Source organism: Corvus hawaiiensis, chromosome 4 (genome assembly GCF_020740725.1).
Source record: "Corvus hawaiiensis isolate bCorHaw1 chromosome 4, bCorHaw1.pri.cur, whole genome shotgun sequence".
Classification (NCBI taxonomy): Eukaryota; Metazoa; Chordata; class Aves; order Passeriformes; family Corvidae; genus Corvus; species Corvus hawaiiensis.
Window position 1 is genome coordinate 76,916,520 of NC_063216.1, and position 15,148 is coordinate 76,931,667.

At 42.3% G+C, this 15,148-nt stretch overlaps 1 protein-coding gene across 2 annotated transcripts in view; it reads left to right on the forward strand.

The window, feature by feature from the left end:
- MKLN1 (muskelin 1) overlaps positions 1–15,148 on the forward strand; it is a 102,518-nt gene that overhangs the window by 27,143 nt on the left and 60,227 nt on the right. For both annotated transcript variants that reach the window (XM_048301872.1, XM_048301873.1), the window contains 4 exons: positions 2,022–2,131; positions 5,951–6,143; positions 13,280–13,357; positions 14,510–14,575. In XM_048301872.1, coding sequence (XP_048157829.1) covers positions 2,022–2,131; positions 5,951–6,143; positions 13,280–13,357; positions 14,510–14,575 — 447 coding nt within the window. The remainder of the gene's footprint in view (positions 1–2,021; positions 2,132–5,950; positions 6,144–13,279; positions 13,358–14,509; positions 14,576–15,148) is intronic.

Sequence of the window (15,148 nt, forward strand, 5' to 3'; positions counted from 1 at the left end):
TGTTTATTCCTTTTGGTAAAAAAGACTTGGAAGCTCCCAGTTAACTGTGGGGAGGACAAACATCAGTAAGTTGTTGGCTTTGCTTTTTCTTGTGGTGAGAGCTGCCTGGGATTCTTTTGTGCATCCCAATAACTTCTTAGGTGTTGCAGTTGGCTTCAAAGATAAGGGGACAAATTGTTAACTATTTTCTGAGAGAAGTTTATGTAAGTTCTGAGGGGAATTGCTGAAAAGAAATAGAGGTGGATAGAGAAGGTGGTAATACTTCGGTTAGGAAATTGGCCTCAGGTTCACCATCAGGAAGTGTATGGTCTTGGCCCATTTGAGGTGGTCTGTGGTTTAGTTGAGTGTTTCAGTTCAGTGAGCTGATGGATAGACTTTGATCTTTATAGCTGACCAAATACCAAATTTAACCTCAGTTTGGTCTGGTCTGTGTGTTCAGGCTTGAGGACAGACCAAAGGTGTTAACCTTAGATGTGGTATTTTGTCAGACTGCTGCAGTAATGGGTAGGATATCCGGGACCAAACTTGGGTTTAGAAGCAGTCATGTTTTATAGTGTTAAGTTACCATGTTGGCAGCACTCGGCTTGTGCAGGGGATGAAAGACAGGTGACTCTTGGTTTTTCTGACCACTTCACTTCTCTCTTGTCTCTGCAAACATTCTCCTACAAGGAAATGCTCTGAAAGCATCACACTGTGTGCTGAATAATCAAGTTGAAAAAAACTTCTTGAAAAGATGATTTGAGAGCTGTGACATAGAAAGTACCTACTTAGGGGTATTAAAATCAGTTAAGAGTTGCATATACAGTGTCTCTTTGGATCTTGACTGTTCCCAGAAGTTACCATGAGTCTTTAGCAATAGGTTTGTAAACACACCCTCTAAAACTTAGAAAAATCATGTGTTTGAACATGTGCCTTGTGCCCAAACACATTGCAGACAGTCAGAGATGTAGTTTGTTTGAGGTATAAATACTTAAGAACCTGTAAGAGCTCAGGAACAACTTTATGACGAGTTTGGGGTTTTTATTTCCTCAAGGAGTAGGTCAGAAAAACATGAGTTCAACAGGTTAATCTCAGTGGTATTTCATGGTGGTTTGAAAGACAACAAGCAATTTCTCTGTGGCAAAAATAGTGGAAGGGAGGAGGTAGTGGACTCCTTGCTGTTGCTGGTAACTGCTCATTCAACTTTAATACTGTCTTTTCCTGTTTATCAGTTACAGTCAAATAAAAAGGAAACAAAAGTATTTGAAATGAAACCACTTGATTTCGCTGCAGTTTTAAGGAGTCAGAGTTCACACACAAGTTTTCTGGGAGTTGGAGTTGCTTCAAAAAGCGGAACCAAGTCTTAACCTGCAGATAAATCACGAAATCAGTGCAAGGCCACAGATGTTAACCCAGTGTGGTAGAGAAGCCGTAGGTGAGAGGCTGTAGTGTTTTTCATGGGTCTTTCAGTATTTCAAGTTAATTTGTTCCAATATTCAGATAAAATAGTACCAGCAGAAAAACTGAACAGATTAAAGCTTAAAAAAAAAATTGGAGTTTTTAAATTAGAAAGTGACAGTTATCCTTCCCTCCCTCCTCCACAACTTGCAGATGTTACTAATTTTGTAAAATTTAAAATACCCAAGCTTCTTGTCTTCACCATTAGGGGAAATAATTGTTGCTGACAAATGGGGAAATAAATGTACTATGAGGAACAAATACCATCACTAGTATGCTCGTGATTCTCATCCTTGTCAAAGCTTGTTGCCTCTTGGAGCTGTTCTTAATGATAGTGTTTTTGCTCTTTTGCTTAAAGCAAGCTTCTGCTTTGTAATGATCTGCTGTGTTAATGTTGCTCAGCACAGGTTGCTTTAAATGACAACTTGAACGTGATGTGTTTGGTAATTTTGCTAAGCTAAGTTAAATGAGCTAGAACTTAAGTCAGAAATACTGAATTTTGTGTAAACTTTAAAAGCATTCTGTTGCAATAGTGGTTGTTTGATGTTTATGCATCCTTTTTCTCCTTTTCCTTTCTTCTCCAGTTCCACTCTTATCCTGGGGACCTAGCTTCAATTTTAGTATCTGGTATGTTGAACTAAATGGCATTGATGATCCAGATGTGGTCCAGCCCTGCCTCAACTGGTACAGCAAGGTAGGCCTGCATTTTAGATGCCGTTTGTTTGAAGATTCCCAGTCTCAGAATCTTGTGAAACTTCTCTTACTGGAGTGATGTGACCTTTTCATTCCTTGAGTATCAGCTGTTAAAACAGCAAACACGCACAGTTGAAACCACGTGGCTGACTTTGACTCTAATGGAAACTTTCTGAATTTTATCTGTTCTCTTTGAAAAACCAACAAAACAGCCCCAAGAACCCCCAAAACCACCAGCATCACCCAAAAAACCCGCCAGGTGGACGTCACAAGAAGAACATGAAAGAAAGGAACACTGAGTCAAAGGGGAAAATATTAGTGAAGTAGTATTTGTATTGGAAGGGAAACTAATCTTAACAAAACCTGATTCCATTTCTCCCTCTTCCTGCCTTCTGATTAGTCATTCTTTTAACATGCCTGGAGTCCAGAGCCTTTTGGGTTACAGATGCAGCTTTTGTTACAGCATATAAAAATGACTTTCTTTGAAAGAGAATCCAAGTTGGTGTCTTTCCTGTTGCGGTTCCTTGAACTTTTGCTGTTTCCCTCTTACTGTCTTTATGCTCAATATGCTGGAGCAGAGTGGGGCTGGTGCCACTGAGCTGTGACATGGAATGATTTATGCCATTTGCCATTCAACAGACAGAAAGTTCAAAGGGTTTCAAACTTTATTTTTATAACCTGTATTTAATTGAGTGTAAGAGATGCCTCTCCTGCTGGAGGGAAGTGCACACTGACAACCAGAACCCATTTTGTTGCTGCATTTTGTGCATTGAATCTTCCGGAACAATTAATGAAACTGATACTATGTTGCAGAGAAGACATCCTTCCCAGCTGAATAGGACTGAGTAGTGGAGCAGTGTATTTCTGCTTCCAGAAGGAAGAACTTAAAAGGGGATAGAGATTGTGTGTGATTGGTACCGAGACTCCCACACCAGTTCATGGGGCTGCCAGAATGGTGAAGAAGCCATGTGACTGTGGTTTCTGGTTCGTCCCCATTTGCACCAACATCATAAGCTGCTTTGTGGAGGATTTAAATAACCAGCACAGTGGAAGTTGTCTGGAGCTGCTTTATGATCCAAGTGGTGTTGTGGTCATGAGTCAGCTGATGATGGATGTCCAGTTTTGAAAAGTCCAGTTGACAGAAGCTGCTGATGGTTTTCCTTTTGCTGGCTCTGCACGTGGTAGTGTCTCTGGCAGTTTGGACCAGTTGCTGCAAGCAGGAAGCTCTGATTTTATGGTTTTTTGGTCAGGAGTCATGCAGTGATGATGTCTGTTTTGTTCCATCTTATCCCATGGAATCGGCACTTTTCCTGGTCAGCATTGTGTGTAGGGACAGCTTCTTCAAGGGGTGCCAGCATTGTTCTCCTAAAGCTTGGAGCCCCAAAGCAGCAGTGCAGAGACTGACTCACGATGGTTTGGGCTCTACTAGGATCTGTTGCCAAGTTTTTGGTGATGAGTGCATGTGTCACTGATGTTCTCCTCTCTCACAGAGAAGAGGCCACTGTTGCTGGATCCATGGAGAAGGATGTGCTGACCCATTATTTAGGGAAAGGCAGAAAGGTTGACCTGTTTCTTCCTGTTCTTTGAGATGGTGGGAATATTTTCATATGTGTTTTTGGAAATCTCAGAGGCTTTGAAGTGTAATGATTCTTCACTGCCTGCGACATCAGATGAGAGGAAGGTTCTACACCATATTGCCCTTCCTTTTTGTAGAGTGCCAACAAAACCTCCCTCTCCTGTGGGGAGTGGAGTGGAGGATAATGGATAAGGGCTGAAACATTCCTCAGTGCTTTCTCCTCGCTGTCTAGCTCAGCCTACTGCCTTCAAAAAGCTTTACTCCTTTTTCCTGAAGAGTGGACATACTTCAGCACCTAAGAAGGGGTAGTTTATTACTGGGTACCACTTCTGATAATGAACACATCTAAGTATTTTTAATTCTATGAGTGTGTGACAGTGTTGATGTCTTAGTCTCATGCTCTTGTTACATTTTTAACCATAGGAATTATTTACAGCTTTGGATCAAAGCTATTATTTGGATTGTCATCTCTTTAAACCTGTATGACAGCATTTAAAAAGGAGCCTTTTATATGCTTCTTATACACTTTTTTGCTTAAAGCAAATTTTTACATTTAACTTCTGAGGTACTACTATGGTGTCACTTGAATATAAACTTTTATAGCATCAAGTGGCCAAACTTCATCCAAGTCATTCCTGTCTATCTAAGCCAAGTCTATCAGTCATGAGAGGCTCCGAGGAGGGGAGGAGGTACCTTCTATCCCAAGTCTGCATTTTGTCTGATTTCTAAACTGGAGGATCTGAAAATGCAGAAGCTGGTAGTTACTGGTGTACAGCTCTCCTTGTGCTTGCTATCCCTTTGAACAAAAAAAATCTAATTTGGTTTTGGCCTTGACTCATGCAAGTGAAGATTTGCTTAAAGAGCATGTCTTAGGTATCTCTTGGAAAGAAAAAAAGGAGTTGTTTTTTGCCAGTTGTGCTGTAAAACTATTTTAGCTTTAATATTCCTTTGCTGCAGCCTTGCATTCTTATCGGTACATGTCCTTGGCCTTTATGTGGGCTGGGAACTGGTTTTCTAAAAATGCATAGTTCTGGCTATTTGCAGCTGTGAAATACTGATGGATTAAGAACTAAAAATACAGCACATGGCCGTGTTTCTTTTTAGCCACTTCAGTTTATGAGATTCTTGCTATCGAGCCATTATTTCAAGAGCACTAATTTTTGTTGAATGTCAGTGTTAGTTCCAGGTTTTCATAAAGATTCTATTCATTTAAATACTATAAACTTCACTTTTACCAGAAGTGTCCATTTAGGAGTAAAATCTTTTGTCTGTAATTTGATCAGTCTTATAGATGCCTAAAGTTACATTTGCTTTTTACCGCAGTAGTTGGGTGTTAAAGATGGAAATTGAGATTTTTTTTTTTTCTTTAATGCCTTAGAATTTAGGCTTGAAAAGTGTATTTAAAATAAGTGATTCTGCTACTTATCAACTTGAAAAATCTGTGTTTCTTATGCATCTTGTTAGCAGCTTTGAAAATTGTAGCTCTTACTCAGAGTTTACTACTCCCTCGTGTGTCTATGCCAGGATGTTTGACCCCGCGTGGGTTTTATCTCACCTTTCTCACCCCTTCCCACAGCTGAGTGGGAGATGGGCAGCTGTGGCTCCATCCGTGGTGTGAAAGCAGAGGTTCTGCTTCAAGATGCAGGGAAATATTTAGAAGTTAAAACTTTGGCGTGCACATAAATCCTTGGTGCCGCTGATCCCAAACCCTCACAAAAGGACCCTGCAGGATTTGGGGTCAGCCTTCTGTCTTTCTGTGGCAGGAGTGCTGGTCATTGCAAGTATTCCCATTCTCGCAGCTTTTTTTTTCCTTCTGCTTCTAGAAAAGCTGTGACCTACTTACTCTTCTAAATTATTTTGTTATGTAAGAGTCATACAATCAAATTATGTAACGCCGATAGCGAAGGCTTTTTCTTGCTCTGTGCTTCCTGTAGGCCTCAAACAGCAGGGCCAAGCGGATGGGGGGGAAATAATGGTCACCCCAGAGATCTGGGACACTGGCACTCTCTTCTTGTATGCTTATTAAATTGGATGATACCAAGTTGTATAATTTCTATACTGTTGGAAAGTAAATGCCTGCACAGCTTGTAATGTCTCTCACACAGCGTTCCTCCGTGAGCTCGCGAGTCATTTGTGTGGTGTGGATAAGAGATCCTGTCTCTGGGCAGGTTCACAGGTAGTTGCCAGCAGTGCTGGTCAAAGGAAAAATCTCCATGTCTCAGAGGTTTTCTTGTGTTCCAGTAGTACCGTGAACAGGAAGCCATTCGCCTTTGCCTAAAGCATTTTCGGCAGCACAACTACACCGAGGCTTTCGAGTCGCTGCAGAAGAAAACCAAGATTGCTCTGGAGCACCCCATGTTGACAGACCTGCACGACAAACTGGTGTTGAAGGGGGACTTCGATGCTTGTGAAGAGCTGATAGAAAAAGCTGTGAATGGTAAGAGAATCAGAGGAATCTGATTCATTAATTTTACAAAAAGCACATTGAAATATTGCCTTCTTTTGAATGTTAATGTGCTTAGTAGTAGAATTGGCAGGTCCGTGTGTTGTTTCATTTCTGGTGTGCTGTCAGCTTTTGGACTTGTGAGTGTGTATGTGATGAAGGATAAAAATTCATGAAATCTCTTACCACTGCTACTTTTGGAGTCTCTTTCCCCCAGAGATGACAGCGAGGTGCACTTGAGTGGGTAAAGAAAAGTTCTTCATGTAAGTGTTGGCAAGCTGAGGGTGGGCTTAACTGTCAGTAAAGTCACTGGAATGGTGAGTAGGGAAGCAGAAGACTGGATTTCTCAGTGGTGATCAGGATCATGGTTTCTGGTTGGAGCTCACCACTGAATTGGTGTTCACGCAGAAGTTTTCAGCTGTATCTGGATGAGGATACTCTCTCTGCTTATGGGGAAAATAATCCTTGGAGAATGGTGTGGAAGTCGGTGGCAGCAGGCAGAGCCTGTTTTCCTTTGCAGAGTGGCACCTTTGCAGGGCAGTCAGTTTCATTGGAACTGCTATTAATTTTTTACTTGGAAGCTTCCTGCTTAAAAACACTGTGTATAAACAGCTATCAGCTCCTAAAAGGAGGGAGCTATACTCTCTCTTGATCGAATAGGATACAGAAAGAGTGGGGCTGTTGCACTGAAGTGACTCTCAAGATCTGTGCAGCAGTTTTGGATTGCAGTCTGATAAAACAGAGGCGCTCTTGGCTGTGGGTGTAGAGCTTTTTGACTCTGTGCAGTCACTCGTTATTGGAAACTTGTACTGGCGTAAGAGAAAAACTTTGTGTCTGATCCCAGTAGAGTTAGAGACTTAGTGAACCAATTTCATGGATAGCTGGCACCAGAGATGTTGTTCTCTAATTCTGGGCTAATCAGTTATTTTGTAATACCTTTGGATGGATGCCGGTGTACCTGCTTGACTTCCATCAGTGTGGTTCGTACCACTGAAGCTGGAAGTGGTTCTCAGAATGTGATGAAAATCAAGGGTTGTCTTCCATGAAAACTCACCATCTTTTTGTGACTAAGCTGTTCAACTGAGCACAGTTTTAAGGAGCTTATTGCAACAGGTCCTCCGAAACTGCAATAAATAGTTTTCTATGGGCTTGGCTCAAGGTTTCTCTTCAGACAGAGCGGCTGAGACCTGTCCTGTGCTGAGCTCCATGAGCAGCTACAAGTGTTGAGACTGAGAATTGCCGTGTTCATCCTCACCCTCCTGAGACAGCGGAGTGTTGACTGTGATGGGAGCGTGAACAGCTTCCTGCAATGCAGGGGCATTTTGCAACTGGCAGCTTCCTCCTGAATTGTAAGGGCAAGGGAGGATTGCAGGCTGGAAAAGCAGCGGGGAGCTGGTGCTGTCTGTGTCTCAAAGACACGAGTGCCTGGAGAGAGCTGATGAGCCCACCGCGATGCTGCAGCAGCCAGAGGAGTGCTGTGTGCTGATGGTGATGATTTTATCATTGCCTCGCTCTGCTGCCTTGGCCATGGCTTAATCTCAGTGCCTGGAGGCTGTCCTCTTTCCACTTCATTGCAGGCTGGAGTGGAAATGATTTCTTGAATGGAATTTCACTCAAAATCTTAGAATGTGCTGAAAAAGTATTCTCAAAAATGGAATTTTTTTCTTGGGCACTAATGAAGTGAATGTTTGTAGCCTCATATTTTGAGCTGTTAGATCTTAATTTCCTTTACTAGTTAATGTATGCTGAGAGTGGGGCTGCTGTCAGCGGTGCTCTGCTTTTCCAAGTGTGGAAGTACTGGCAAAGGACTGGCCTGGTAGAAAACTGTAGGTCTTGTATTGTTCTGTCTGACAGACACTTGTTTCCTGTCAGATTTGATATGGATAATCCTCCTTTCCTGGTTTTTGTGATCATGTCCCTTTTTGGAGGCTGAGGAGCTCGGCATCACTTAAGTGAGCTGGAGAAATACTCTGTAGCTTGTTTTATCAGCCCTTTTTTTGTTCAGCAAGTATAAGAAGCAAGTCTTGGTAGTAACAGACGGTGGATAATTTAGCAGGAGACTCTCCAAGAGCATCATTAAGTTTTGTCACTGCTTATGAGGGACAGGAAGATATGCATAGGGATGTTTATTTTGCTTCATTTTAATCCCACACCTGGCTAGCTGAAGTTAAATGTCAGTGTGCGCATCTCCCACCGCTCTGTTGGTCATCCTTAATGATTTTGCTTGTCTTGGAATACATTAACCTTCCTTCCCCCATCCTCCTGCCATTCTTTATGCTGTCTTCAGCTTTAAATGTACCCATTTAAAGCTCTGTTGCCTCCCAGCACCCTTTGGAGAGAAGTGCTATCTATCCCGAGACACCGAGGCTGCATCCCATATTTGCTTTAAGCTGACACGCCTGCGGGTTTTCACTAACTGGGTCAATCCTGCCCTTGCCCAGGACAGTGTGTCCCTGGCACTGGTGCTCGTGCTGCCACATGGCCAGCCCAGACAGGGAGCTGATCAGGCTGGGGTGGGGGAGAGGACAGGATAAACCTCTTCTGATAACCACAAAAACCCCCAAAACTGCAGCTGGAATAATTTATCTGAAGTTGTGGCAGTCAAAGTGCTGAATGTTACTGGTGCTTAACAGCTAGATTCTTCTTGGCAGGATGGGAATAGAGGTTTTCAGCCTTCAGCAGGTTCTCCTACAGTATTCCTACTACCTGCTCCCTGTGGTCTTCCACAGTTACCTGTCCTTATTCTGTTCTGCATCGCTCAAGCTCTCCAGCATTTTCTGAGCATCCTGGTCTGGTGAAAGGTGTCCTTGTCCACAGCACTGGGGTTAGAACTAGATGATCTTTAAGGTCCCTTCCAATCCAGGCCATTCTGTGATGATTTTTTTACCATTTTACTTTCCTGGGAGCTCTGTTGTGAAGTCGCAGTAGCTCGCTGCTTAGTCTCTAAGGTGTGGGTGTTCTTAACCACTGAACTCCTGTCTGATGTGCTGTTTTTCCAAGTAAAAGCGGATTAACTTTAGTCCTGTGTCTGTGTAGTGTAGCTGAAGTGTAGAGTTAATTGAGACATACAGATCCTTAAATTATCCCTGAAATTGTTCAAAGGGTGACTGTTCTGTTGCAGACTGGGCATGAATATGTGAACTCCTGACCGCTTGCTGATCTGGGAGTTCATTGCCTTAAAGGCACAAACAGAAGTGCAGCGAGGTTGACAGAGATACTGCACACTCAGTTCAGCCTAAAATGTCTTCTGGAGAGGCTGATATTTGCAGTGGTGGGTATTGACAAAGTGCAACGCTCTGCATCTCTTGCGGGCTATTTCCATAGGCTTAGTCATGTAGAAAAAGAGTAGGTGGTCAAGAATTAGTGCTGGCAGAGCTAACTCTTGTTCTTTTGCATTGCTAATGATGAACGCTGTCTTCCACCTCACATCACCAGATGATTTCTTTTGAGAGCTCAGTGGCAGGCAGCCACACTTTTCCCGCTGATTCTTTTGACTTGTGCGTTACACTTAGAAAATGGGCAAATGGAAACTCTGGCAGCTGCCTGACTTCCTCTCAAAAAGAAAAGGTTCCCTAAATCTCAGCTGGTTCACAGACTCGGTTCAAATGCTTCACATTTGGATCCATTCTTATAGCTTTCAGCCCTATATTATCGAAGGAAAAAATCTGCTTAATATTCCTACAGAGAGTATGTGGAGTGCAAATTGCTTGGTTGAACTGCTTGCAGCTCCTGTAGACATGGAAAGCTGCTTGGAATGGGTGGAAGAGCTGCTTGTTTCGTATTAGTATTCCAGGGACTGAGGTGTTCCTTCTGGCACCACTTGTGTCAGTATGTGACATGTGTTTATCTGGTGACAAGTCAGTCCTGTGCGACAAACAAGAAGTCATGATGTGCAGCCTGCAGGCTTCAGTGTCTCCCAGAACTCTGATTCACAGGAACAGGATGCACAGGAACAATTGTATTCCCCTGGAAGCTCTAGACAGACACGTATACCTGAATTTTGCCATTTAATATTGTTTGGATTTGGTTCTGAGAAAGGTGTTCTGTATACTGGGATATATGGAGGGGAGAGGTTGGCTAGGGATCCAAAGCCTCTGGGAAGTAAATCGTAGTGTTTGTGTAGAAGAGGGATAACTTACATGGATTTGAGAGCAAACCTTGTCTCGTTTTTATGAAAAACAAAGTGCAAGAAAATATTACAGCTCTGAGCTGGAAAAAAAATTGCGCGTTTCCTTGTTCCTCCTAAGTCTTGAGGAAATTGTCAAGTAATGGCTGGATTTTTATCTGGTAGCACCTTTCTCTCCTTCAGTTTTTCTTTAGAAGGTAGTTATGACTCAAAAAGCCTCAAACTGTTTGGGTGTTTTGGCTACTTTTCTTTGGTTTGAGAAAAATCTTAAAACCTCAAACCCCAGCTCCCAGAAATTATGGGCTAAATGTCACTCTGAAGGTTTTTGAGCCATTAGCAGTGAAGTGAATGGATTTCAGTAACCCTACCTGGAGATGTGTGTTGTCTAAAACCCCCAAACTGATTGGCTTGTGCAAGTTAAATATTTTTGTGCACAGTGTTTGTCCTAATCCTTTCTGGGTAACCTGCAATTGGCTGGCAAAATAAAGACTTGGATTATCAGGGAGGCAGAGCTTACTTAGCTTTAACCACCATGCACTTGGTGTTGTTACATCCAAAATGCATCACAACTTGCTGCAAAGGGCTTGAAAATAGTACAAAGTCAGTTTTTTTGGCTGTAATTTTTGTAAACATGGACATTGAAGTGAGAGGTCTCTGGAGCAAAGGAAAACGCTTCATTTAAAAACTTCCACCTGGCACTTTTTTTTTTTTTTTTTGACAGGAGTCTTGAAATTTATTTTAAACTCCTGATTCATTGGGAGCAGCTGACAGACCTGAGCAGGCCTAGATCTGATCCTCAGTGCCTCACAGGAGCTTTGGAGACCTTTTTGGTCAGCAGTGCTCTCCTGACAAGGAACATAAGGAGTGCGCTGGCGTAGGTCTGGCATTGGGTACAGAATCCACCTAGAAATCCTCCTTTTTTTACCCTGGTGGTGTCAGACAGGTGGTGATTCAGCTTCCAAAACAAGCTGCTGCTGGTTTGCAACGCAAGTAGAGTGAATGTGGAAACATTTCTGGGAAGCAAGCTGGAGTATTTCCAAACCGATGTCCCGTGGAAGACAAGAAGCATTATTAAAAGAGGCTGAAGGCACAGTAGGGGAGAAGTGTCATATCTTGACAAGTGCAGCCTGTGGGTGTAGAGCATGGGAGAGAGGTTAAATCACCCTTTCAGATCCTATGTGGTGTAATTCATCCTTTTGAGCTATTTATGTCCAATTATCTATTGGCTGCCATCGGGATAAATACGGTTTTGGTTTCTGTCTTGCAGACCCAAGGCTGTAACGATAACCAAAAAGCTGTGTTTCTGTCTGGTTTTGTGGCTGAGTCACTGTGGGATTTCTTACAGCACATGCATTTGTTCTATTAGGGCTGGCTTTTCTGAATCAGAATTTATGAGATCTCAAGCTTCAAGCCTCTCGTGTGTTGTCCCAACTTCATAAATGCTGAAGAAGTGGGAGTTAAGAACCCTGCTATTAAACCCAGAATAAACCACTTTTCTTTCTATATACGTTGAGCAAACTTCTGGCTTTCCTCGATTACCTAATGTGGGGAGAGAGCTGCTGGTTTTGGCTCTGAGGTGAAAGTAAAATCTGCCCTGTTTCCAAAGTATTTATTTGGAAAAACTTGCACAGCTGAGTTTATGGAAGTTTTATATTTTCAGACCAAACTCGTCGCCTTTCAGGAGCTCTTGAGTGCCCTTGTTTTCCTGTTAGATAGTCTCTAAATAGAGCATTCATCTTCTCCCAGGAAATACTTGCTGGCTTGGGTTTTAATTAAAACCTGGATTTCAGTCACGACAAACTACAGGATGCCAGGAAACACTTCAAAATTTTCTCTGAACTTTGTGTCATGCTTAACAAAGATTTTTACCTTTTTCTAAGTAAGTAGGGATGTGTTCAGTAAGTATCATTCTTTTTTGCCTATGTAGGATCCAAGGTGACAATTTTTATATACCTACAAAGGGCTTTTGTATAAATAAGCGGGGGCAGCGCTCATCATCTATTAAATTCCTATTGTTTTGTTTCTAGGTAATGCATTAATACAGCAGAAACATTTGTCAGGAAGAGCTTGTGTTTTGAGATGGTGGGTGATGGGTGGGATGGAGCCAGGCAAACAGTGCTCAGGGGGTCTCCTAGTTTGTTGTGCTACAGAAGGTGAGGTAGGTGTTTCAGAGGAGACATTTGAAGAACAGCAGCACCAAGTTCCTCACGTGCCAAGCCCTTCCGACACTGGAGAGCAGTCCCAGGGAGTGTGGGTGTTATGAGTCTCCTTTACAAAAAATTGGTGTTTGTGATAGTCTGCTAACATCTAAGCAGGATTAGGAACTGGCCTGTGGGTGCTGAAGAGGTGGGAGGCGCAAGGGGAGTGTGGGTAAAGTGCTGGAGGTGGTGCTGCTCACAGAAATGCTGCACTTGGCACATCTGGCCTGGGTTCTAACGCCTCTTCTGTTGCTCTTCTTGCTTAACTCTCTGAAGAGAATGTAAACTATTATTTTGTTTTCATCCAGTGCTTGGTTGTCCCATATCACAGCATTTAAGCAATCTGGTCTGCTTCCCTTCTCTTCTCAGATGAAGCTCCAGAGATGCTGTCTGACCTAGTTTTAACTTAACGTCCGCTAAAATGGTTGAATTTTATATGCCCTGGCAACTTTCCTTTTGCCTAAATAAGGGGGAGGGATTCTATTCTTAATTAAATACACCACACTGGAGATTTATAGACACTTGGCACGACCTGGCAGGCAAACTGGATAATTCCTGATTGATCTAGTAGCAAGTATTCTTTTTATTTTAGTGCTTGCACATTTAGTTCATTAACAAACTAACAAAAGTTTAACCAACTAACAAAAGTTTAACAAACTAACTGACATATAATGGGGAATTCACTGAAAATGAAGGCTTTGGAGTGGCATACTGGATTGAGTTAGGTTGAAGTTACCCACATTAAAAGTGATTTTGCTATAATGGAAGGATAAATGTTTTATCCAGCAAAATTTTTTGTTTTGCAGATGGCTTATTCAATCAGTATATCAGTCAGCAAGAGTACAAACCTCGCTGGGGGCAGATTATCCCCAAAAGCACCAAAGGTAAGGACATTTCTTAAGATAGAACTCATGTACTGCCAGTTCTGTCTTGTTCCTTTGAGAATATGGAACAAGAAAATGATGCAAGAAAGTCTCCTCTAGGAGAGTTCTAGGGGAATGGTTTCTTCTCTGAAGAAATTGCATTTGTCTGCAAATTCAGTGAAACTCAGTCTGGTCTCTGGTTGAGTAAGGAACACTGCAGGAATACAAGTGGTAACTTTAAGGATAGATCATCAGTTTAGTAACAAATCCCAGAATATTGGTTAAACATGAGATCAGTTATCTGTGTTACTGGATTTCGCACATGGAATTGATGTGACTTCAACTTAAAGTGAAGAGTTGACAAATAAATACATTATCTTAACAGGGACTATTTTAAATGAGGCGGATCTTTTGAAGTCTTGATCTGTTACACAGTAAATCCAAGTCGCAGAATCTTTTCCCTTCCTCTCTGCCTTGAGAGGAGACTTGTAGCAGCATCCCTGACTACACAGTACAAAAATCACTGTCGTAGAGCAAATGTAGGATCCAAGGTGACAATTGCCAAATGTGGAGCACTGTCACCAAGCCCCTTGGGAGGGGTTATCTATGTCACCTGTCCTGAATGCTTAAGATACATAAAGTGGTTGGAAAGCTGCTTTAATTGGACAATTGGAATTCCCTTATATGTGAAAATAGCTGGTGCAAAGCCTGCTGTGCTCTACCTCTGCATCACCTCCTGCTCCCATCCCAGGGGTTCATTTCCCTGTCATTTGAGTATCTGTTCTCACAGCTCAGCCCTCAGGCTGCTCTCAAGTGGGGAGAGATGGAAGGGGAGCCAAAGGCTGGCTGTGTCCTCCCTGCTGGAGAGCTGCAAGGACAGCTCAGAGCTCTTTTGTGTGCACCGAGTGTGTCAGGAACACTGGAGCTCCTTTCAAGGCGCTGGGAGTTGCAGTATTCACTTCTGCTCTCTGTACTGTCAGTCACCAGATAATTCAATATAGAACTTTGCACAATTTTATAATACACAAAAAATGTTACCTGGAAAAAAAGTGATGTGCTAGTGTTGAAAGAAGGGTGAGTTACTTAGTTCCTCTGCTTCTGTGTTGAGGTTGTATCTTTCTTTGGTTTAAAAATCTTATAATGGAAAACTCTCCCTTCCCTCTTTTTGTGAAGGTGACGGGGAAGACAGTCGGCCAGGGATGAGAGGTGGCCATCAGATGGTTATAGATGTGCAGACAGGTGAGTAGTTGTTACATTTCTTAACTAAAATATTTAATCAGTTAGTTTCCAGATTAGTATGCAAATGTGTTTTTCTTCAGACACTGTGTTAGCTTCAGGTTTTGAGAAAAAAAATCGCACTTTCTAACAGTTGGGTTAAATGCTCTGCTTCCTCTCTGGATCCATATCCAGCTGCCTTTCCCTTTCTTCCCTATTAATTCTGCGTTATGCCTTAGCCATTGTCTTGTCTTAACTAAGAAACCAAGAACAATTGGTTTTAATTTTTTGTTCCTCCTACCATCTTAGAGCAGGAGTTCAAACGAGAAGAGAAATTAGGGATAATAATTTCCCTTATCTGTTACAGGCTCAAGCAGTAAATCTGATGTGTTGAAACATTCCTTGTATTTTGGTTGGAGTGGCTTCTGATTTCCGCAGTGTGCAAGAAACTCCTGTTAAATATAATTCTTTAGACATCCTTTGCAAAATTGTTTCCTGTAGTAGTTTAAAGAATGGTTCAGCCTCTGTTTCAGAGAACCTGCATAGAAAAGAAAGTGGGGTGGTGTATCAGGAACAGTTCCAGTGATTGTTGTTCTG